At 44.2% G+C, this 24,736-nt stretch overlaps 1 protein-coding gene across 1 annotated transcript in view; it reads right to left on the bottom strand.

The window, feature by feature from the left end:
• Window positions 1-20,500, bottom strand: part of LOC147891206 (ATP binding microtubule motor family protein) — a 118,867-nt gene extending 98,367 nt beyond the window's left edge. The window contains exons 1-5 of the mRNA XM_087389717.1: window positions 19,847-20,500; window positions 19,579-19,760; window positions 18,369-18,495; window positions 18,028-18,122; window positions 6,007-6,148 (exon numbers count right to left, since the gene is read on the bottom strand). Coding sequence (XP_087245843.1) covers window positions 6,007-6,148; window positions 18,028-18,122; window positions 18,369-18,495; window positions 19,579-19,760; window positions 19,847-20,494 — 1,194 coding nt within the window. The 5' untranslated portion in view covers window positions 20,495-20,500. The remainder of the gene's footprint in view (window positions 1-6,006; window positions 6,149-18,027; window positions 18,123-18,368; window positions 18,496-19,578; window positions 19,761-19,846) is intronic.
• Between the last annotated feature and the right edge of the window lie 4,236 nt (window positions 20,501-24,736).

The following is a 24,736-nucleotide window of genomic DNA, read 5'->3' as shown; positions in this document are numbered from 1 at the left end:
TATCTTCTATGACAGCCAGAGTTGCATTGCCATAGTTAACAACCCTGTCTTTCATGCTCGCATGAAACACATTGAAAATCATTATCATTATGTATGAGATTGTATTTCTGATGGCTTCACTGATCTCATCTATTGTCCATCTGAGGACAAGGTGGCGGATATCTTCGCCAAAGCTTGGTCAACAGATCTTTTCTTACAACATCGACATGGCCTGGGGATCAGAGACATTCTCACAATGTCAAGGGGGGTTGTGAAGTGATTCACAATGACATTGTTTTCATGTACTCCCATAGGTTGCATATCCATCTGGATGAATTTGTGCAACCATGGTACTTTAGGTACTGCAGGGTACACTTGAGATGTTTCCAGGGTACTTTCAGCCATATCTTTGAGGGGGGATTTGTAAGAGATTACAAAGATATGGTGTTATAGGCATAAATTCAACCCTATGGTTGACCAGTAGTACTTGGGTACTAAATATACCAAGTACTTGTATTGTTTCATTTGAACATTTCTATTGGAGCTTTCTTGTGTGTGCACTCTTGCTCACTTGTGTTCACAACCTGTCTCCACTTTGTTCCTACATTTATAAGCTTAAATGGGGATTATTTGCGGGAGCTTATTTTGAATGCAAGTAGTTTGGGCACATGGCTTCGCAATGCCCTCTGGTTTTACACAAAATGCCTCCAGATGCTATGCATGTTCAAATGCATCCTAAGGATTCTCCTGGTTCTTCTGTGGTTAGAAAGAAGCTAAAGAAGCCTTCTATTGGAGTCCAAGATAAGGGAAAAGCTCCAGTTGTGTCAAATGGAAATGCCTCTTCTTCGATGCCTTCTACTTCTCATTGGAAAGTAAAGGAAAAAACTTTGCAACAAGCTTGGCAGAGTCCAAGAAAAACTGTGATAGCACAAAGACCTCTCCCTCCTAGTACATGGAATGGTTCATTTTCAAATGGTCAAACTCCTGAAGAAAATTCAGGAATTGGTATTACTTGGGCTGCTGTGACAACAAGTCGCACCCTCTTCCCTAAAGAGGAAATTACAGGTCTTTTGTCTTCTCCACAGACACTTGTATCTTCTCAGGGTCGGAGGCCGATCCTGAGATTGAAATGCTGACTTGATACTTTTGGTTCTCAGTCGTACATACTTTGTAAATATGTTGTCACATATAAATGTTTGATGTACAAGGTTTGAAATGCAGACTTGATACTTTTGGTTCTCAGTTGCACATACTTTGTAAATATGTTGTCACATATAAAATGTTTTATGTACAAGGTTTATGTGATCCCAAGAAATGGAAACTTGTTTGGGGCTATCTCAATCAATTAGCGCCTGACATAGTGGCATTGCAAGAGCATAAACAGCATATGTATGCTGGACACTTTGTTGAAACTTGTTTGGGGCTATCTCAATGAATTAGCGCCTGACATAGTGGCATTGCAGGAGCATAAACAGCATCTTGTCACAAACATCGGCCTTGGGCATGAGTGCCCATTTAGTGGCCCTACCCTTAGCTTTCATTGGATCTCGGTTTTTTTAAGTCTCATGGACCCTTAGGTCTTTCATATAGGTTAATAAAACTCTCTCTCTCTCTCTCTCTCTCTCTCATATTCGATGATGCCTCTTCTTGGGGGCACGTTGATTTTGTGCTATCTTGTATGCAGAGTTCTTGATGTCCCATGGGCCCATTTTGGCCTCTAGTGGACAATAATACACTTTCTTTCTTTCTTTCTTTCTCTCTCTCTCTCTCTCAGCACACAGTACCCTTGGCATGCACCATATGGAACTGTAATGGTACCCTATGGTCTGACCCTGGGAACTTCTCAGAGTCAAACACTGGACACGACATCGTTTTCTATACAGAAACACATCAGAGCCCTGAGCGCCCTCTCCCCTCGGTCAGTGGCTATACCTAGGAGTCAGTATTCCGTGAGGAGACCAGATATACTGGGGAGGTCCGAGGATCATCAGGCGGAGTTGCAGTACTCTTTCGTTCAGCACTCACGAGCTTGATATCCGTGGTTAGACGGGATGTCCATGCCCGTTACCTATGGCTCCGATTTCGACGCCCCTCCACACGCGACCTCTTTATTGCAGTCTGCTACTTTCCTCCTGAGACGTCACATTTCGCACGGATGCTACGTGAGGATATGGGGGTGTCCCCCCATTTAGATCTCTACTCAAACATTGTGGAGTTCTCCAGACGCGGAGAGGTCCTCCTAGTTGGGGATTTCAACACAAGGACAGGTGCACATCAGACATCACTCCTAGACTTCCACTCACGGTCCTATTACCTAAGATGGACACAGAGGACTCGGGCTTCCCCCGCTCCTTGGCCGACAGTCGCGCTCCCGTTATTGCGTATGGGCAGGCTCTTTTGGACCTTGGACGTATACATGATTTGGTCATCTACAATGGACTAGACCGGTGGCCTGCCTCCTCTGGTTTCACATGTTTCCCACATGGCGGAGGAGCCAATGTCGTCGACTACATTTTGGGATCCCTTGCTTTAGCCCCACAGATCACTGACTTCCGTACTGCACCCTTACCCCCAGGAGCCGACCACACTTACCTGTTCTTTCATATCCTGGCGCCTCGAGCCCCTCCCAGCCACACCCCGCACTACACTACCTATCATGATATACACTTTGATCATAACCTCTCACCTGATTACTCAGTCCACCTAGCCTCCCTCCTCAGACACATAGACACCATACCCTCTCTAGATCACCGAGCCGCCCTTATCACCCACTCCCTTCACAATGCAGCCCGCCACATTTTTCCTTCCACTACTCGGTCCACCCGCCCTCCACCCCTTGCAATAGCTGGTATGATGACGAGTGTAAGGCATTACGCCGCACACTCCGACTCACGACCCAGCGAAACGCTAGGGCCAACCCACATCTCACCAGGGATTATCCTCGACTAGTCCGTCGCAAGAAGCTAGCCTTCCTGCGCCAGAATGAGGATACGCTACTGAACATTCTGTTTAGTAGCAACTCCAAGGATTTCTGGAGGAAATTCCTAGAACGCCGATCCCCCTCCCCCCTCACAGACACTTCCCTCTGGCACTCCTACACACGTACACTCTATGATATCCCTGATCAGCCTCCTCCCGATCTCTCAGCCACCCCCCGCCCCACTTCTTGCACCCTCTTCACAACCCAGGGAGTCACCCACGCAGCGCTTAAGCTTCACAACGGCCCATGAGGGCCTATGCACAGAGTTTGTTGCCTATGGCATCAAAACTCTAGCCCCCATCCTGGCAACGCTGTTCAATGAAGCTGTCTGCCACGGGTTTCCTAGAGCCTGGACCCTGAACACTATCACACCCATCCACAAAGCAGGAGATCCCATGGATCCAGGGAATTACAGGACCATCATGATTGGACATGTTATGTCCAAGATCTATGCATCAGTGTTAGATGGCGAGGTCAGTGCTCGCGCAGAGGTATAGGGGCTCAGGGCATCCGGACAGGCCGCGGATCACTCGACTTACGATCACATTTTTACACTTAGAGGGATCATTGAGGAGGCCAGACACAGGAGACAGAGAGTATATTGTTGCTTTGTGGGCATTCGACACCGTTCCCCGCGCCGCTCGCCCGACTCGTCAGACGCCTGCAGGAGTTAGGCTACGACTCGGAGGTTATCTGGGCAGTAGTAGCTCTCTATGAGCGGGTGACGGGCCAGATCACGATTGGCACCAGCTGGACCCCAGAGATCACGAGCACCATCGGAGTCAAACAAGGATGTCCCTTGTCACCGACTCTATTTGACCTCTACATCGACGAGCTCGAGACCACCATCAGGACACTCGGAGGTGCAGGCTGCTGTCTTGCGGAGGCTGTCATCCAGATTCTCCTATACGCAGACAATGTAGTACTACTATCCTCTTCTGCTACTGGTTTTCAACGACACTTGGATGGACTTCAGGTCTTCTGTGATACACATGACTTGAAGGTCAACCTTGGGAAAACCAAGGTGATGATCTTCAACACTTCCAGACCCGCTATGCACCGAGAGCAGTTCCTCTTCGCCGGCAACCCTGTTGAGATAGTTGACTCTTACACATACTTGGGCGTTGTCTTCTCAGGCCCGATCTTCACGATGCGCCCAACCATGCAGGCCAGGATCAGCCGGGGCTACGCCGCTCTTGCCAGGCTCGAGCGACAATGCTACCACTCCCACTTCCAGGACCCACGGACCAAGTCTCTCCTTTTTTATTCTTTGGTCCGCCCAGCAAGCATGTACGGTAGCCCGTGGTGGGGAGCCGACCTCTCAGACACAGAGTGGCGAGCACCTACAGATACTGATGTTTGCTCGGATGATCCGTAGCAAACCATCGGTACCACACCAGATCATTCTAGCAGAGTTCGGCGACTCACCCCTACAGTTCGATGCAGCTTTCCAGGCTATCACTTATCTACACAGAGTCAGGGATTTCAGCTCCTCCGACGGTCACCTCCGCCTACCTTGGCTAGCCCTATCCTCCTCTATGGCCTTATCCGTTGATGGGGACCAGCGATGCTGGTATAGTCGTCTTTCCAGTTGGTTCACCGACTGGGCCTCGACTTAGACCGGTTGCCTCCTTTTCAGTACAACCTCGACGCTCCACCATCTCCCCTCTCCCCCACTGACCAGGAGGTCAACCGGCTCATTCGAGCGGATCTGCTCCAGCTCCACACCTAGCAGACATGGTTTCTTCACCCCGAGCTTCCTGTGAAGCTCGACTTCTACCGCCGACACTACCTCCAGATCTCACAGGAGGGCTTCATCACACCTCCGGGTTACACGCAGCTTCATCTACCACATGCGCTCCGGATCTCCCTCGGTCAGTTTAGGGTTTCGTCACACCGATTACGGATCGAGAGCAGACGCGCAGAGGGTATCCCACGAGAGGGGCGCCTTTGCCCACTTTGCGACTTGCAAGAGATCGAGTCGGAGGAGCACTTTGCTTTCAGATGTCCTATCTATTATGCCATTCGAGGCCGATACCACTGCCTCTTCCGCGACGGCGGCTCCCTCCCACACATGCTGCAGCTCCCGGATCAGCGATGCCTAGCCACTTTCTTACATGAGATGACTCGCCACCGAGATACCTCTCTCCGAGCACGGCGACACGCGCAGCACACACAGCGTGAGGACACCCAGCGGCCCATCACTTATTTCTTCCAGTCACAGGATACCTCTCCTCAGTCTAGCCGACGACGCGGATGTGAGAGAGAGCCAGAGCCAAGACAGTTGCGCCAGCGGACAGACTCACACATCCGGGTCCATGACATCTCGTCTCTGCTCTCTGCCCGCCCCACCGGGGTTACCGTTGCCCTCATCCACAGGGCCACCCGCCGCCCCCGACGACCCCGAGCTCGACTAGGCCGCGTGACGTCAGAGGCCAATCATCTATCGCAGGGTTTTTTCCGGCCTCCCATTTGACGGCCCCTCTATGATTGGTCTCTGACGATCACCACCTGCACATATATATTGTATCTCCCCCCTCTGCCCCATTTTTGGTGCCCCCCCCTTCTTTTTTGTATCATCTGGAGGTAGACACATATTTTTTGTATCAGGACTAGACACAACGTCCTTCATAACCTCTTTTTTTGCAGAAACGGTTGGCTGGCCCCCGCCACCGTTATGCTCATTGTATCAGTTATCTTTAGTCTCATAGACCTTCACAGTCTCCCGAAGACTTTAATAAACTTTCTTTCTTTCTTTCTTTCTCTCTCTCTCTCTCTCTCTCTCTCATTTTTGGGCCCCCGAGGACATTAATAGACTCTACTTCTACTTCTACTTCTCTCTCATTTGCACATGCTTGCAAACATAAGCATTCCTAGTCAATCATCCTTGCTTTAGTATTCTAACTCTAAAATTGCAAAAAGAACCAAGTAAAACCCAAATATGGTATTGACCAAAAGTCTAAACGTGAAAGTAGCTAAGCAACAAATTATAACCTTTGGAGAACATTTGTGTTTTTGCCATTGAGATTGAACAAAGCAACGCTAACCTGATTTCCTGTCTTCTTTACACTTTCAAATCCAGCCAAATCAGCAATTGTCAAAGTTACTTGTTTTGAATTGAGCATCATATCACCTTCTTTCTTTGACAGACCTTCAGAGATAGAAATGTTGATGATGCAATGAGATCGACTGCAATGAGATGAAGATAAGCATGCACTAGCTCATTAAATGGCTGAATTAACACTATGTTATATTTATACCTTCATAAGATTAGAAGATATACACTCTTATAAATTAAATCTTTTTTAAACACAAACGAAAGAACAATGACTAAAGAGAGAAAGAAAGAAAGAAAGATGTATTACTGTCTTCCTGAGGCCTCGAGGGCCTATGAGACAAAATACTATCACAAAGATAACCCATACAAGCCACTGTGGGCTGAAGCAGAGGGATCGCTAAGGCCCTTTGCTGAGTACTAAGCTAAACCAAACCCAAAATACAAGAAAACAAAACTAGTACTCAAGCTCAGAGTCAAAATACATAATGGCTCTCAAATGAGCTGGAGAAATCTCTTGTATTTGTGTCCGTCCGTCCTCGGGTTGTCTCTCTTGGCGGTGAGGGGCATGTTCTCCGTGATCTCTGTATCCAACGGGCCATGTCAATAGTGACACCTCTGATCGAGCGATCCGTCCCAAATATATCTGTGACAGGTTGAACCTCCATCATGCGTACCTGGTCCGTCTCTACATCATGTGTGGTTCTTGCATCTCTAGCTGCATCTCTCCTCATCGTTGCCTCATCCCTCTGGAGGGAGGAGGGAGGAGGAATTCTAATAAGGCATGAAACATCCCCAGATTGCTCAATTTTCGGAATGAGCCTTTAAACCGAGAGTTCTTAGACAAGGAAATTAACATAGGTATGATAAATCTAATCCCTAAAGGGGGTTCCAAGCTCAAGCTGAAAAATTGGAGGCCATTGACCATGCTTAACACGTGCTATAAGATTTTTGCTAAGGCTGTGGCGTTGGGACTCTAGCAAGTATGGATTAGAGAGGAACAAAAAGGGTTTATCAGAGGGAGGTTTATGGGAACGATTTGGAACTGGCAAAATAGGAAGTGCATAACATTAGTTATTTAAAAGTGGATTATGATAAAGCCTATGAGCCTATGATAAATTGGATTGGGGGTTCAGTATTAACTCCTTGCAGGATATAGGATTAGAACGCAAGTTTCAAAAGTTTGCAAAAGTGCTACTTGTCAAGGCTATTATCTGCAAAGGTTCAGTAAATGGGCTCATCTCGTACCCCTTTGCACCGAAGAGATCCATCAGGCAAGGTTGCCCTCTTTCCCCCTTGTTTGATACAGTTGTTGATGCACTAGGTTGGCTTATTTAGGACAAGGTGGATCGACAGCTTATCAAAGGCATAAAGATTGGCAATGAGAGACAAATTGTTTGCTGACAATTTATCGACAAAAATAATATCATGCCTCACAATAATCCGGTGTCTACTGGTAACACCATGCTCCGTGTGGAAGCGTTCTACTCAGCCTCAAGATTAGATTTTTGGGACTTAAAATAAACCTCCAAATCTCCTAGTGGAAAAGGGGAAGGATGCTCAAGAAATGGAAAATTTTAGACTTCTAGGTACTTCAATGGGATTACATCGCTCTATGAGAATGGGTCCCTCAAAGGATTAAAAATAAAATCAAAAAGTGGCAAGGTCTTCAACCAATGCTAGCCAAGATTAAGTTTTTTCTTAACCACTATGTTTATCCCTCCAATATTTACTTCACATCTTGTTGGTACCTGTCTAAGAAAACAATTTCTGCAAATCTGCATACAAGTGAAAATCCTCCTAGTGAGAGACACTAGAGAGCTTCCAACCCCTAACAATGAGCTGAAACCTCTTGGCATTACTAACAATGTAGTGGAAGAAAGGAAGGCACTTCTCATTATTTCCTGCACCGACCCACTCCCATTCTCCAATGCCCACTGCAAGTACTTTAAGGGGTACCCCCATAAAGCTCAATCCTCCATGAGACCAAGGGGATGTCCTCCGGATGGAGTTAAAACCAATCCTTAAGCCAAAAAGCACTGCTCCACATGCCCCTTAATCCTAACTGGCCGAAAAAAGCATCCACAACGATATCCTCATCCATGGACCTAGATAGCTTTCTTCCAGAGTACACACCAAAGACCAAGGCATCCTCATCTATATCTCCCCGAAGACCAATGAACTGGATGCATGTCCTCGAAAAAGTCCCCATCCATATAACACAGCCCTGTCTCTAATCTGTAAGGACAGAGTCCAAGGGTAAAGCTGCATCAAACTGCTAAATCCTCCTTCCACTTCCTTTGAGGTAGTCAACCATCTAATAACTGCATTTCTACAGAAGGATTCTGAAAGCCTTGCAAGAGCCCACAGAGGAAGTAGGGCCTCTCTCCCAACTGTACCAATGCATGTGACCAAAAACATCTAGGATTTGCCATGATTATCAAGAATCATATCATAACATTAAATACTCTCTTTAAAAAGGGGCTATTGCAACCCAATCCCACCTCATTCTCACACACTCGTATCAAAGCACATGAGTATTGTGTGTCTTTTTCCTATTTATAGTGCATGCATTCCGCTCGTAGAAGATAATAGGATAGAGAAAGAGGGAGTTAGTCATCTCACCTACTATATACCTTTGCAAGACTAGAATATATCCAATTGTACAAATTCAGACTTTTGATGTTCTAAAGTCATCTCACCTAGTCAATTGAAAGAGGGAGTTAGTCATCTCACCTACTACATTGGTATCAAACCTTCGTATTTTTCCTAAGAGTGTGAGGCACAGTTCTAGAAAGGCAATCTAGCTTACGATACAGACATGCTCTTGCAAATCGACCGTGAGTTCTAGAGAACCTTCAAAGCTCAGCATGGAAGAAGAGGCGGCTTCAACACAAGAGCCTTGCCACCAACAATAACACCAACAAAGCCACAAGCCACCATGATGCAAATGCAAAATCAGCAGTCCAAAAACCTCTTTGCCTACATACCACAAGTCCAAGAGCTAAGGGAAGACCAAGATCATCACGCCTAAGAAGTCAGAGAAGAATGCCTCCAAGCAACAAAGAAAGCTGTCAAGGAAGGACAGAGAAAAGCGCATCCAAGAAGCACAAGAAAAAAAGGAAAGGATCCAGCACTACTGCTTTCTCTGATCAAACCTCCTTCTTCACCTCTTAAGGCTGCCATTCTGAAAGCTTGGGACAGCTTCAGAGGTACACTTCGGAGAGTTACTCCTTTCTCTTGCGAAGAAATTGATAGCCAGCCCGTTATGTGGAAAGAAAACATACTTGATGAGCATGGCAAACCACTAGGCACTTCGCATTATATCCAATGGTCCAGATGGGAGAGGAGCCTTGCCTCCACTGTGGGGTCTGTTAGAATATGAAGCCAAAGTGAATCTAAAATGAGTGTTCTAGGTGGTCTAGGAGTGGTTTTATAGTCTAGTGAGTCCTAGACATGCCATATGTCATATTGGGAGATATCCCATAGACATTGTGACTTTCTAGAGTCTAGTGGCACACTATATAGTGTTGTACTTGTCTATTGTCTAGTATATCAGTCAACATCAAGCTCTTTGGTATCATGTGAGTACTTGTCCATTGCTTTCATTTTCTTTCAATTTCATTTCCATTATGCTCGTTATCTTTCCTTTCCATTCATAGTGTTAGCTTGCTTCTCTCCCTACCACTATGATCTTTCAGGGTCTTGGAAAGCTTTCAGAAAGCTTCCAGAGGATCAAAGAGTTTTATCGGTTGGTCATCTCAGAGGGAGTACAGAGAGGATTCAGCAGATTGATGCAGCCATACATGTGGAGTGGATGGATACAGATGACATGCCTATTACGCATTCCACTTGGTTGGGTGCTTTCACTAGGACAGGTATTCCTCTTCAAGTTATTACTTTGCAGAATGCACATGAGGATGCCCTAGTTTTTTATGTTCAATCTGGAGGGAGGCTATACATATCTTCAGATGATATCCTTCAAGGGGTTCCCTTCAAACCGGTCAGGATTGCAGGCTATATGGAGCATGATACAGATTCAAAGTGGTACTTGGATCCCGACCCTATTCTTTTGGCCCTGGGAGACTTTGGCTCTATGGAGTGTCCCCATCAGGTCCTTGCAATGGGACCCTGGGGAGTGGGATTGGATTGATGAAGGGCACTGAGAGAAGAGCATCCCCTTCTTTCGTTACAAAATGCCAAAAGATTTCAGCTTAGTTATAGACCTTGGAGGCCCTCCAGATCTCCTCATTGGGATAGCTTTCATATTTCTACACATGTGCGGAAAAACTTTTGGAGGAGACTCTGGAAATCCTCAGGAATAGAAAAAGCAGTCTATTCTTTTGGCTTTCTATTCACGGAGAGATTGCAGTGAACTTATGGAGGTCCAGGTTTCGGGCTGCTGACCCTACATGTCCTCATTGCCATTCTGCAGTTGAGTCAGTTCAGCATTGTGCTTGGGAGTGCAGACAGGCGAGGACAATCTGAAAGAGTGTTGCTAGGATCTTATGCACTTTCCATACATCACCCTTCTTCATGACTTGGGACTCAATTGCTTGGCTATCTCTTACAGGGCCTCAGGTCTTCTTCAAGGGACATGATTCAGATGGGGCTTTTTCTATTCGACAACACGTAGTAGAGTTATGTTCTCTCTAGGATGCTTTCAGAGCATGCTTCTATAGACACTTCATGGGAGATTCTGGCTAGTATTGCAGCATGATATATTTGGAGAGCCAGATGTACAAAGGCATTGGATGGTTGACCCCTCTCAGACATTGGCCAATATATGGATTGATACTATACATACCTTGAAGGCCATCTGGGTGAGCATGCAGGGGTCATCGAGAGCAGCCTCTGCTAGGAGGAACATTTTTTTCAGAGTATGGAGTGGATCGCCTTTCTTCTTTGATTCTACTTCAGGGTTGACATGGCATTTTCAGCCTCAACCCTGGTTATTTGCTAGCCCTTTCTAAGCTTTAGTTTTTCTCATGCATGGCATGGTACTCCTGCATTGAGCTTGCTCCTGCGGTTTTCTTTCATACTTAATAGAAGTATTTTTTTGCAAAACTGAACAATTCTCACAGATGCATTTTATTTCATCATTGAAATGTCCTGTTAAACTAGGGTGCGAAGAGTTCTAACCATGTATCCATAAGGGGGGTCGTTGCATATACATTCCCCTCAAGTTGGGAGAGAACCCTTTGTTCTCTTAGCTGTGGGAATCACAGCTCGTCAAGACTGCTGGATACTAGGCTGAGAATCACAATCCAATACTGTGTTCCATTCTGATCTGTTTGCTTATATGGTAGAATATGATCGGATGCAAAAGCCGGTACATCGGCTTCAGATGTTGCCCCAAAGGGCAAATTCTGTTCACAAGTTTGAGCTGATGGTGGCATAGTGTCATGGTCATCACAGAGAAAGCAAAATTGTGGGTGAGATCCGTGGAAATATTCCAAGCTGCAGCTCCTCCCCGTCTCCCTCAGCTCTCTCCCTCCCCTCCCTCAGCCCCCTCCCTCCCCTCAGCCTCCCCAACCCCCTCTCCTCCCCTCTCAGCCCTCTCTCCTCCCCTCTCAGCCCCCCATCCTCTCCTCTCAGCCCCCTGCCTTCCTCCCTCTCTTCCTGCCCCCCCCACTTCACCTTCTTCTCCCCGCCTTCCCCCTTCCTTCCCCAGCCCACCCCTTTGCCCTCCTCTCAATCCCCTCGCCTCCCCCTTCCTACCTCCGCCTACCCCCCCTTCTATCCCCCGCCTCCTCCCTACCTCCCGCCACCCCTCTCAACCCCCCCCCCGCCTCCCTCTCCTCTCTCTCACCCCCCCCCCTTCTTCCCTCGACCTGCTCCTCTACTCCAGCCCCCCCTTCAGCCTCTCCCGCCTCAGCCCCCCTCTTCCTCCCTACCTCCTCTCCTATCCCTACCCTCACCTATCCCTCCTCTTCAACCCTCCTTTCTCATCCCTTCCTCCCCCTCTGCCCTCCTGTCTTCCTTTTTCCCTCCTTTGCTCTCTTCTTAGCCTCTTCGAGAGAGATTGAGCTAATTTTTCTGTTTGAGTCAACCTTTCATCTCTGATTGACAAATGGCGCATTCAGTCAATCCTCATCCGCTTCCACCGGTCGCAAGAACGTGCACATTTCCAAAAGATGAGTTGCTGCAACTTCAAAAAGTCGTACACTTTTTACTTGCACCTATGGTTCTCACCCCTCAAGACCTCAAGCCAAAGATTGGATGCTTGTGGCATTACCCTCTGACCTCTCCCCTTGCCTTAAAGATGTTTGTTTATTGGGACGGGGTTTCTTCCAAGTGGTCTTTGATTCTCCAAAGCCTGCGAGCACAGTGCTCAAAGCCTCCCCATTGCAATTGGGTTATAGGAGAATCTTCTTGTCTCCCTTTAAGCTAGGTTTTGACCCTGTAGAAGAGGATAGTCACGGTACTCCACTCTTCATCAGGTTCCTCGAACTTCCTCAGGTCTACCATTGGCTTCTTGCTTTGATTGGTTGAGATCCCGCTCCTCTCTAATCTACCCTCATCAACAGCAAAGGCAGTCAAATCGGATGGGGTTTCTAGAGTCAGGGTTATCGTTGATGACCCTAACCTATCCGATGATCATATCATGCTCCAGCGCCCTAATGGTTCCTTTTTACAGCAGAGAGCTGAGATTGCAGGCAAACAGGACCACTGCAGGATCTATAGGACCTTTGGGCATTTCGCTAGGGATTTCCCAAGAAAGAAAAAGAGGCCCAAAAAGACTTCTAGTATGGCTTCTCCACGACCTCCTCAAATTACCCCCCCTCAGAGTGTTCCTCCTCTGGCATTGCCTCGGATTCCCATTGCTCCAATTGTCTCCCGTTGGCTGCTCCAGACACTGTCTTGATTGCGGCTCCTCTCCTAACCCTATTGCAGATCTTCATGGTCATGGTTCTTCCGAGCAGGCTCCTCCTTCATCCGCGCCTTCCCTCCTAGACAAAGGGAAAGGGTTGCACCCACCATCTCTCCAGTTTTGACTACAAGCATTTTACGTATCCCGACACCAAGTCTAAACTTCAAGAATTCCTTTTCCGCCCCGGCAGATCTAGCCGACTTCTAATAAGGAATTCATGTCTTCCACTTTTAGTGAGGCAGTGGTTGGTATTCCTTTCAATCCCAGGTTGGCTTCCTCTTCAAGTGGACGGATTCTTTCACCCGTAGATTTTCCTCCGCTAGGTTCTCTCTCTCATTCTTAGAGCAAGAGGTCTTCCCCCTCGAGAGGTTTGTTTCTGCCACTAGGTCAAGTAAGGCTTTCCATGCTACTTCCTCCCGCCGATGAGGATTGTTAGTTGAAACATAGAAGGCCTTAGTGGTATACCTCGAGTAAGGCGTTCCATGCTACTTCCTCTCATCGGTTAGTTGGAACATACAAGGCCTCAGTGGTATACTTCATCGCCACCGTAGGCAGCTTATCCGTACTCAGCTCCATCCAGGTGTTACAAGGGGCTCCATTGACATTATTTTCATTTAGGCGCACAAGCTGGATGTGCTACGTCAAGTAATTTGCTTTCAAGTCACACTTTTTGGTCACCTACCTTGAGTACTAGGGGTCAGACATGCATTTCAATTTCAGATTCTTTCCTCCCCCTAGTGATTGGACATGGTATCATTATTCCCTCCAAAACTCAATGGATCATTCTTTTGATTGGGGGACATAAGGTTGGTTTTCTCAATCTTTATGCCCCTAATAATCGAGGAAACCATGTCTTCTTTGGAAGGAACTTCTTTCTTGGGCCTCCACTGTTGCAGATTCATGAGTCATAGGAAGTGACTTCAACATGGGGAAGTTGCCTTCTGACAAGGAGGGAGGTAGGGAAGGAGGTATTCACTCCTTGGAGAGAGCAACTTGGGATGCCTTTTTGTTCCAGTTCAGTGGTGGCAGAGATGTTTGGTTAGATGATGCTTTTTACACTCCGTCACAGTCTCTCCAGTTCTCATGGTCGTACAAGAGACCTCAGATGCCCATCCATGCACGCATTAACAGGTTCTATGTTGACAATTGGGCTTTGGATAGAGGTGGTTTGATATGCATTGCTCCCCGTGGGTCTCTACTTTAGTCCACTTTCTAGTTGTGTTGATGGTTTTCGAGCCTCATAGAAGAGATCGCTCTGCCAGTCTCAAGATTCCAGATGCCTTATATGCAAAGGAGTACCTCACCAAGGCAGTTTAACAGATTTCAGTTTCTCATATGCAGGGCGGAGTGTCATACCCTTCACATGTGACAGCAACCCTCTATGATATTAGTGACTTTTATCATTCAGGCACTTGTACCAAAAGGCAAGAGATTCTCAAACAGGAACTTAGTCTTTGCTGTCGAAGAGCAAAAACGGCCATCATTTTGGATTCTTAGAGGCATGGATTAGAGGGCTATCTTCTTTGTACAAATCAGCCCACATCCAAGTACTTATCAAAGGAATCAGGATAGTGAGATTTCAGATTTCTAGATCAGTCCATTAGGGATGTCCTCTCGCCTTTTTTATTTTTCTCTTTGTGGTTAAAGCTATGAGCATTTTCTCATATCACAAGCAGATATTTTTGGGCTGAAGCTTCCCCTGAGACACAACAAGAAACTCACAGACTATGAGTTGGCAGATGACACTGTTGTTTGTTTCGATGCGACTCCTCAAACACTCGTTTCTTTCAAGGCAACCTTGGATTTGTTTTGTATTACAGCTCGTGCTCACATTAATTGGAAGAAATCCAATGGCTTTTGGATCACTGATGAGGACACTTCAAATTGGGGGGCTAATTTTGGTTTTACATGGATTCAAAGGGGTGCTCACATCAAATATCTAGGATTCCAGGTCGGTATGGGTATCTCTTCTTCATAGCAGTTTGCTCTAGTGTTGGAGAGCATCATGAGGAAACTCCTCTTTTGGAGTTCAGCCAAATTGGACCTGGCTTCCAAGATGGTGGTTGTTAACCAAGTTTTGTTGGCCACGGCATGGCATATTTTCTCTTGTTGGTGCAGCTCTAGGGATTGCATTACTCAACTCAAGAGCCTTATAAGGAATTTTTTGTGGAATGGGTAGATGGCACCGCAAATATTGTGGCCGAGGTGGCTTGGGAGACATTGATATCCTTCCCACAAAAGGAGGTCTCAATATCATAGTAAGGGGACTTTTGCCTAGGCAAGAGCCTTGGAAGGATTTCTTTATTCGAAGCATTCAGGCATGTATCCCTTCTTCAGGCGGAGACTGGGAGGATAGCACCAGGTGGATTAATACTTCAGCCCCCCTCGGGTCTCCTTCCTCTCCTCGTATGGCTGCCATTCCGAAATCTTGGAGCAGCTTCAAAAATACTCTTCATAGAATTCCCCCAATTTCTCTAGAAGAGATAGACAGCCGATCATGTGAAATGACAGCATACTCGATGAGCATGGGAGACCGCTAGGCCATTCACCTATATGTAGTGGTCGAGATGGGAGAGAGGCCTTGCCTCCTCTATAAAATCCTGAAAAGCTTTCAAAAAGCTTCCGGAGGACCGTAGAATGCAAGTAGTGAGTCATCTCATAGGAAGTGCAAGGAGGATTCAGCAAATCAATGCAACCATTCCAGTGGATTGGATTGAGACGGATGATATGCCTATTTCTTGTTCCGCTTGGATGGGAGCCTTCTCAAGTTTGGGCACTAGCAGATATTGCATTGTTCTCTCTTCGATAAAGCTTTTTGCTTTATAGTTTTTAGAAAATCCTCGTTTTTATAATGACAAGTCCAGAGAGAAAGAATATCCATCGAGAGTGAGGAAAGGACAAGAAAGGGAAAGGCCATTGTTGGAGAGGAAACACATGAGGAAACTATGGATTTGGGGAATGTGGATTAGGTTATTGGTAAAGAAGAAGCATGGATTACCGACCTCTACATAAAATCACAATAAGAAATAAGTATCCTGTACCTCGCATCAACGAGCTCTTTGATCAATTACAAGAGGCTAAATATTTTACTAATTTGATTCAAGATTGAGATATCACTAAGTGCGAACTAGAAAAGAGGATGTCCCTAAGACATCATTTTGTACTAGATATGGGCATTATCAACTTAAAATAATGCCATTTGGCTTTAAAAATGCTCAAGCAACTTTATGACAATTATGAACAATGTCTTGAGGCCATATTTAGGAAAATATGATGATATCCTTATCTATACTAAAACGAAGAAAAAAATGGGACATTTGAGAAAGTGTTCTAGTTGCTTAGAGATAACTTTCCTGCTAAAGAATCCAAGTGTAAAAGAAGCAAGGTACTTGGTACATATTATAAACCAAGAAGAGATTCGTATGGATCTTGAGAAGGTAAGGGCCATATTGGAATGGCCACATCCTATGAACCTAGAGGACTAGATTCATCCAAGACTATGCTAAAATTGATATTCCGATGATGGATCAACTTAAGGAGAAGGGAAGTATTTCATGGGATAAACCTCAAAAGAAGAGTTTGAAAAGTTAAGAGTAACTATAGCATCGGCATCGGCTCCTACCTTAAAGGTAGTGGATCCCATTTTGTGGTTGAAACAAATGCCAGTAATTTTGTTTCTAGGGCAATACTTTTACAAAAGGGTCAACCAATGGCTTTTGAAAGCAAAAAGTTAGACCGAGCTCAACAGAATTACTAGACATATGAGAAGGAGTTATATGCTATACTTTATGCTTTAGAGAAATCGAGGCACTATTTGTATGGTGCCAAGTTTGAGATCATTTTTCATCAAGAAAGTATCAAATGGATTAGCAATTGGCCAAAATTTAAAGGAAGAAAAGCTAGGTGGGCTGAAATAATACAAGAAGTTTGATATCCAATTGACATATCGGAATGGGAAATTTAAAAGTTGGTAGTAGCAGAGTTTCCTAAGCCGAAAGCCAATGGTAACAAATTGAGTTTTACTCAATTCCAAAATAAGTCCTTAAAAGGAAAAGGTGAATTTACCCTCACTTTTCTAAAATATGGAAAGCAACTATGAGGAGGGATCCAACAAATGGAGGAGCTCTCGTTGAGGACTCACATGGAAACGGTGACACACCACTCCTTGGTGATAAAGGAATCAAGTGAGAGCCTATAGTATTGAAGATGGCTAACTATTATGTGTAGGGGATAATTATGACAGTAGGCACTAAATTCTTTTCGAGTGTCATGATAGTCCAAGTGTTGGAGACCCGGGAATTCAGAAGACGTATGTGCCTCTGAATGTTTGGAGCATCAATAAAGGTCCTCTGCCTTGCATTGTCCTCTTAAAATGATGTATTTTCTCTTATATATTTGGTGTGTGACTCCATGTTCCTCTCCTCTTGGACAATTTGCAGTACGAGGTTATTTGGTTGAGTTATGCTCTCTGGATGTTGTCCCCTCCTCTCATTATAGACCTATACATGCCTCAGTGGACACATGCTGAGAGATTATAGCAAGCATTTCAGCCTGGCATATCTAGAGCTCCAAATGCACAAAGGCACTTGATGGTTCCAAGGTCCACCCTTCTCACACTGTAGCCAATATTTGGAAAGACTGTACACACTTTGATGGTCATTTTGTCAAGGGCTGCTTCTGCCAAGATGACTCTTTTCCTCGAGGACTGGACAGGCTCCTCGGTTGCCATCACAAGTTTGAGGTGGCACTTTCAGCCTTAGCCCTGGATCTTTGCCAGGCAATCTGTTGAGTAGGGCTTGACACTCTCTCATGCCACACATGGTGTACGCTTGCCTTGGGCACATCTCTTGGGGCTTTCTTCATAGAAGTTGTTTTCATGAAAAAAGGGGAAAAAAACAGAAAGAAGTCGTGAAATCTATAAACACTAACGATCACTGAAAATGGTGAAATGCATTGCACAGACAAAAGTTTAAAAAAATTGCACTGACACTAAGAAAGGCTGCGCATCAATAGTAGTTCGTAAACCATCTTTAGTCTTTTCCATGCAAATCAAAATGAACCAATACTAGTTTGTAAACCATCTTTAGTCTTTTTCATGTGGATCAAAATCAACCAATACTAGCTTCTAAACCATATTACCTGGATTGATCATTTGCTGCCGTACTGGCAGTGGTCCTCCTTTGTAAACCATTGAAAATAATGGCATCTGCTTCTTTAATTGTAGATGCAATAGCCTGTATCCTTGTATATAGTGTAGATATCCAGAGTTCAAGCAGGCACATGAACAAAAAACATATTCAACCAAGCGTGGTGTGAATAACTGACGTGGCACAGTCGATTTCTGTTATCTGAGCTTCAATCTCAAATGTTTTCCATTGTTGTTTTTTTTGTACGTGTAATTCAATTTTAGTATTAACTTGATACAGTCTACTACGGTTCTGTAACTGCAGCAAACAATTATAGAGTTGCCTTCATTTTACCTTGCGCAAACCCTTCAATTTTGATTGCTGCAAGCTAAGCTCTATTCCATCTTGCAACAAGTCTAATATCTTTTCACTCCGGCTTCCTTGCTCTGAATATATTTCAAACATAGAGAGAATAATTTTCCTGCAAAAAACATCAACGAAGCCAATATTATGATCCAAGCATAGGTGCTTCAACGAAGCAAGATTATGTCTTTCAGACTATATGTAGCTACTCTAAATAACGGGTTGCTTTTCTTCAATCCTCGGGAGCTGCCATGTGCCCTCCCTAGAAGGAAATGTACTAGCTGGTTCTTTTGCTGTCCCATAGACCTGTTGGTCTCCCATGGACATTAATAGACTCTCTCTCTATATATACATATATACATGTGTATATGTATATGTATATATATATATATACATATGTATATACATGTATATATACATATATGTATGTATATGTATATATACATATATACATATGTATGTATGTATATACATATATACATATATATATATACATACATACATATATATATGTATGTATGTATATATATATACATATGTATATGTATACATATACATATACATATGTATATGTACATATACATACATATATACATATACATATGTATATATGTATATGTATATGTATATGTACATGTATATGTATCTGTATCAACAACATATAGAGATACATATACATATATATGTATATGTATCTCTATATGTTGTTGATACAGATACATGTATATGTACATGTACATATACATATATGTATATGCACATGTATATGTACATGTACATATACATATATGTATATGTACATGTACATGTATATGTATCTGTATCAACAACATATAGAGATACATATACATACATATACATGTACATATACATATATGTATATGTATATGTACATGTAGAGATACATATACATATATATGTATATGTATCTCTATATGTACATGTATATGTATCTGTATCAACAACATATAGAGATACATATACATATATATGTATATGTATCTCTATATGTTGTTGATACAGATACATATACATGTACATATATGTACATATGTATATGTATATGTATATGTACATATACATATACATACATATGTGTATATGTATACATATACACATATATATCTCACATACACAAGAACGCATGATTTCTTTTTTTTTAAGCATGATAAAAATGGTAGCTAAGAGGAGGTTTCTTGACCTGGACCCATCTGCATCGAGCAAAAATCTCAAGCTTCGTGGAAGTAAGCCAAGGTCTTTTGGATTTCCCAGCATAGTGTAAGTTTTACCAGCACTAGTAGGCCCCATTGCAACTACCAGCGAGCTTTCTCCTTTGAGCAAGTCCCTTAGTCGAGGAACAAGAATTGCACCGAACACGTCTTCCTACAGGAAAGTACATATTAATTTTGTGTCACTGATCCAGCCTGTTGTCTAATTTGGCTAAGTTTCTTGCATGAAAAGGCCGTAACCTGAGAAGATTCTGGACCGAAAACTTGAGAGAACCCATCAAATACTTCTTCTTTGGACTTTCGAGGCCCTGCATATGATGTAGGAGCTACGAGAGTAACACGGGTAGAACCCTGCGTGCAAAGACATACAGCAGGCCCAATTGAAGCGTCTACGGCTGACGTAGCCATTGCTGCCTGTCCTCGCCTAGCTTCGGCCAATTTGAGAGTCTTAGAGTGGTCGTCCGTCTTCCTCGCATGTTTGAGAGACCTCTCGATTCGGGCAGGTCGAATGCGGAGGAAAAGATGTAGTTTCTCAGTGAAGCTTGTCTTATTCTGCTTTGCGGGGATGTCATCGTTAAGACTATCCAAGGTTGCAGATTTCTGTGTATCAAAAGCAACCTCCAGGTTGACAGGTTTATCGCCCGGCAAACCAAAATTATCTGGCAACTCGGACTCACAGGGAACAGAAGGGATTTCTTCCTCTTCGAATTTTCTACTGTTGTGTTTTGCAGCTGACAGCGAGTAGTTGAGAGCTCTTGCTCGTTTGACGACGGATTTGCACTCAGTAAGAGGACCTTTCGTAAAATCTTTCTCAGAGGAAGACATCTTGGCTTTCCTTGGGGGGTTTCTTCTGATGGTGGTTGGCGTGAGTAGGCCTGCTGTCGCCATGATCGGACAAGATACAGCTTGCTTCAAGACAATTGCCCTCCAATTCCTCCGCCCCCCCCTCTCTCTCTCTCTCTCTCTCTCTCTCTCTCTCTCTGACAATTGCCCTCCAAACAATCTTGTTCCTCCGCTCCCCCCCCGCTTCTCTCTCTCTCTCTCTCTCTCTCTCTCTCTCTCTCTCTCTCTCTGCGACAATTGCCCTCCAAACAATCTTGTTCCTCCGCCCCCCCCCCCCCCCTCTCTCTCTCTCTCTCTCTCTCTCTCTCTGTCTCTCTCTCAGAGACACCCACACACAAAATTGACCTCCAAACAATCTTGTTCCTCTCTCTGTCTCTCGGGTTGGCTTTGCCGAATGCAGTTCTCAGATCATATTGCTAGTTCGCCAATTGAATTTGTAATCGGTTCTCAGATCATATTCCCCAATTGAATTGGAGCTTGCTCTAAATTCCCACCTCTAAACGGCAATTGTTGAGAAGGGAGCATTTTGAACTGAAATCTTTGGCGGGACTTTCGTTCAACTTCCAACCTTAGCCTTTTAGTCACACTTAGGGGTTGACTTACATTTACATTTTACAATGAAAGACTCTCATACCTATATTGCTGGCACTAGAGACATGGGAACATGAGGGGCACTAGATCTCAGATATTAAGGGGAGATGAATGTAGCTTTGACAATGAGTACACTCTTTCTCACCTTACAACTTCGTAGCAAGCAAGGATGGTCAAAGGGTCCCTTGAATAACCATCTTGTACACGGAGGGAAGTAAAGAAGAATGATCTAAATTCATGCCTTAGCCTCCTAGCCATATGCCTAGACCACCTAGTGCATCTACAAAGAACCAATAGTCACCTAAACACTTTGACCTACAAGTTTCAAAGCAAGGCCTCCAAGACTTTGATTATCTACAATGCATCTACAACACCCACTCAAATGACTACAAAGTAGCCTTAACGCACAAATCTAGCAATCAAGATTCAAAGACCAAGTCCAAAAAACAAAGCTTCAATGACAATATGACACTAGAAGTAAATTAAATTTAATAGTAGAATGGAAGATGCCAAAGCAACAAGAAATGATTCTACATTAGTAACGACCCAAACACAACCAAATTATATAGCTACAAAAAATCAATACGTTAGAAAATGGAGTCAAGATGACTCAGTTTGGTGTGTTCTAGTGTGAGTTCTAGTCTAGTGTGTCCTATGGATGCCATGTGTCACTTTGGCAGCTATCCCATATGCATTGGTGTTCATATGTGTGTGTGAGTGTGCTCTATATAAGAGCTGTACTTGTCTAGTGTCAAATCAATCAAGTGTCAAGCCTACAAGCTCTTTGGTAGGCATGTAAGTATTTTAATTTTGTTCATCACCCTTGCTATTTCATTTCCATTTCATTATGTCTCTCTTTGAGTATCATGATCTCTCTCCCTACCCTACCCTCTCTTTCTCTCTCCCTCTCCACCATGCACCTTCATGTGGTATCAGAGCCTCCTTTCCTACCTTTCCCTTCTCCATGCTCAATCTAGAGGATGAGGGAAGCCCGCAAATGAAAGCCATCCTCTCCTCCACGATTGAGCTCCCTTCCACTCCTTTCTCCCCATCTTGTTCTTTTCTCACCCTTAGCCTCTCCATGAGCTGCTCTTCTTCGACAAATTCAAGCTTGGGGGAGCTACTCCCATTGGTGAAGCTGCTTGTCTTGGAGCTCTTCATCACGAAAACTTCACTCTAGACACCTTTTTCAGCAAGTTCGTGGCCTCTCTACCAACGGCCACACTGTTTTGGACGATTTAGGGTTTGGTTGAGGTCATTTTCCAGATGTCGCCTTTACCTCTACAGTCGCCTACCTCTATTATTGCTCCTGGACAACACTCTAAACTGCAAATCCAATGCTGAAATATGAGAAAAACAGTCAAAACTGTGTTTTTAACCTAAAAGCCGAGTTTTGAAATTCCAGGTTGGATACTTAGTATTTTTGGGGACTTTCATGATCAAAGGTCTCTTGAGTGTTCCTAGGACACTTTCCTACAATAATTTTTTTAAAGCCCTAAAATTTTAAAAACCCTAATCTTTGACAAAAACCCTAATTTTTAGAATTTAGGGCTTTTTTAAATTTTGCAGTCCTTAGGCATAATTGAAGCCTCTGACATGTAAATTTTTTGGGGATTTCCCAAAATTGATGTAATCTCATTGGTACATTCATTTGGACATTTTGCCTCCTTGGCATAATTGCTCAAATTTGAGGCTCTACTTCGATCTTGGTGACTCACATCTCGACATTTTGAGAGTCATCATGTGATTGCTCCTTGTAGCTGCTCCCATGGTCGACATAAACATATCATTCGGAACATTCTCGCCATATTCTTCACCGACATCTTCTTCGGATCAAGATGTGCACTCTTTATGGGTTCTCTGTCCTTGCTATGTATAAAATGAAATAAACATATTTTTATTTCCTATGATTGTGGTCAATAAAGGTTCTCTACCTTGAGTAGTGCCTCTAAAAGGAATGTTTGAGTAAAGATTCTCAGCCTTGGATAGTTCTCCTAAAATGATGTATTGATTTTATATTTGTCATGTGTGGGTCCATGTCCCTCATTAGTCCCTGGAGCCAAGAGACAAATGTACTATGGGAGCCATGTATTGGCTTTAATAGGTCTATTTATTAGGCTTGGCATGTGAGTTCCAGGATGTTGGTGTATTGGTCTCCTAGACCTCTTAGTTGGTCATGCATCCATGCATGATGAGCCTCTGAGCCATGCTAGGTGAGCCTCTAAGTCTATACCATGCTTAGTAGCCTCTGAGCCATGCTTACTTTCCTTTGAGTTAGCATGGGAGCCATGTCTAGTTCTAGATCGTCATTGCACAGTTCGATGACCGTCATTGTCATGTTCTTGGTTCCGTTCCAGTAGTCACTCACCTTTCCTCCATGGGGGGGTGTTAGTAAATGGAGTCAAGATGAGTCAGTTTGGTGTGTTCTAGTGTGAGTTCTAGTCTAGTGTGTCCTATGGATGCGGCATGTCACTTTGGGAGTTATCCCATATGCATTGGTGTTCATATGTGTGTCTATACTCTATATAAAAGCTGTACTCACATTCCATGCTTGACCACACCTTCACCCTATGGTCCATCGTGGAGGAGGCAAGATCAAGACCCCAAGAAGTCTATGCTTGCTTTGTAGACTTTTAAAAGGCCTTTGACATTGTCCCACGATACACATGTGATAAGGAGACTCTAGGAGATGCAGATCCCATGAGACATGATTTGGGTGTGATGAGCTTATATCAGTTAGTCAAACGGAGAGTAGTCTTGTTAACATGGCAAGACAAGGTGATGTGCCAATTTTGTTGTGTGTCATCTTGCGTGCTATCTACACATGATCTAGGTTGTGAAGATTGTGGACATGGCTTAGGTTGTGAAGACTATGGAGAAAGGAAGATGATGTTGAGGATGTGGAGCTTAATGGCAGCGACCATGACTTAGAGATAATGAACTTTGTGGAGGCATGGAGATTATCAGCTGTGGTGCCTCTGAGTCTTTCACAAATGCCTACTCATGGCTTTTCTCTATTGCATTTGACCATGTCAAAGCTTTTCCACATCAATGAATGCTATGTTATGGGTTGTTTTGTTGATTTGCACTTGGTTGCCTCTACCTATCATGCCTTTACTTCTTTGTAGAGCGATGCTTCTCATGAGTCTATGTTTCCTGCATGTTGCTATGAGTCATTACAGATCCACCGAGAAGAAGGGGGTGAGAAAGAAAGAGGGGAGGGGGAGGGAAGAACGGAAGGGGATGGAGAAGGAGAAGAAGGTGAAGGGGGGTCATGGCAAACACCAAAGGCAAACAAGGAGAGCAAGCAAATCTCAATCTCCACACATGAGCAAGAAGAAAGCTTGTATTTCTCAAAGGTTGCATACAACAATGAAGACCAAAGCCAACCACTTGGACTTTTATACATGTCACCTTTTGAAGGGAGGGCCAACCCTATTCCTTGTATCAGCCTCTCTCTTTTATTACACTTACTTGGGCCCATATGGCGCCAATGCACATACTCATTCTCTCAACCTTCTCTCTGTCTTCAAATGGCTCTTATGTTATCGTGGCTATATATATGTCTATTACATTGAAAGTTGAAATTGTGAAATGGTTAAGATGTGACACACAAGCATAATGTCCAAAAGGTAAGCAATATATGATTACAATGTAGAAGTGATAAGGTTTAAGGACTTTTGCTAAGCGAATCCA

The sequence above is a fragment of the Dipteris shenzhenensis genome, chromosome 18 (assembly GCF_047967505.1).
Source record: "Dipteris shenzhenensis isolate YYH24624 ecotype China chromosome 18, Dip_SZ_1.0, whole genome shotgun sequence".
Taxonomy (NCBI): Eukaryota; Viridiplantae; Streptophyta; class Polypodiopsida; order Gleicheniales; family Dipteridaceae; genus Dipteris; species Dipteris shenzhenensis.
The sequence above is the reverse complement of the archived record's forward strand: the minus strand, read 5'-3'. Positions and strand labels throughout refer to the sequence as shown.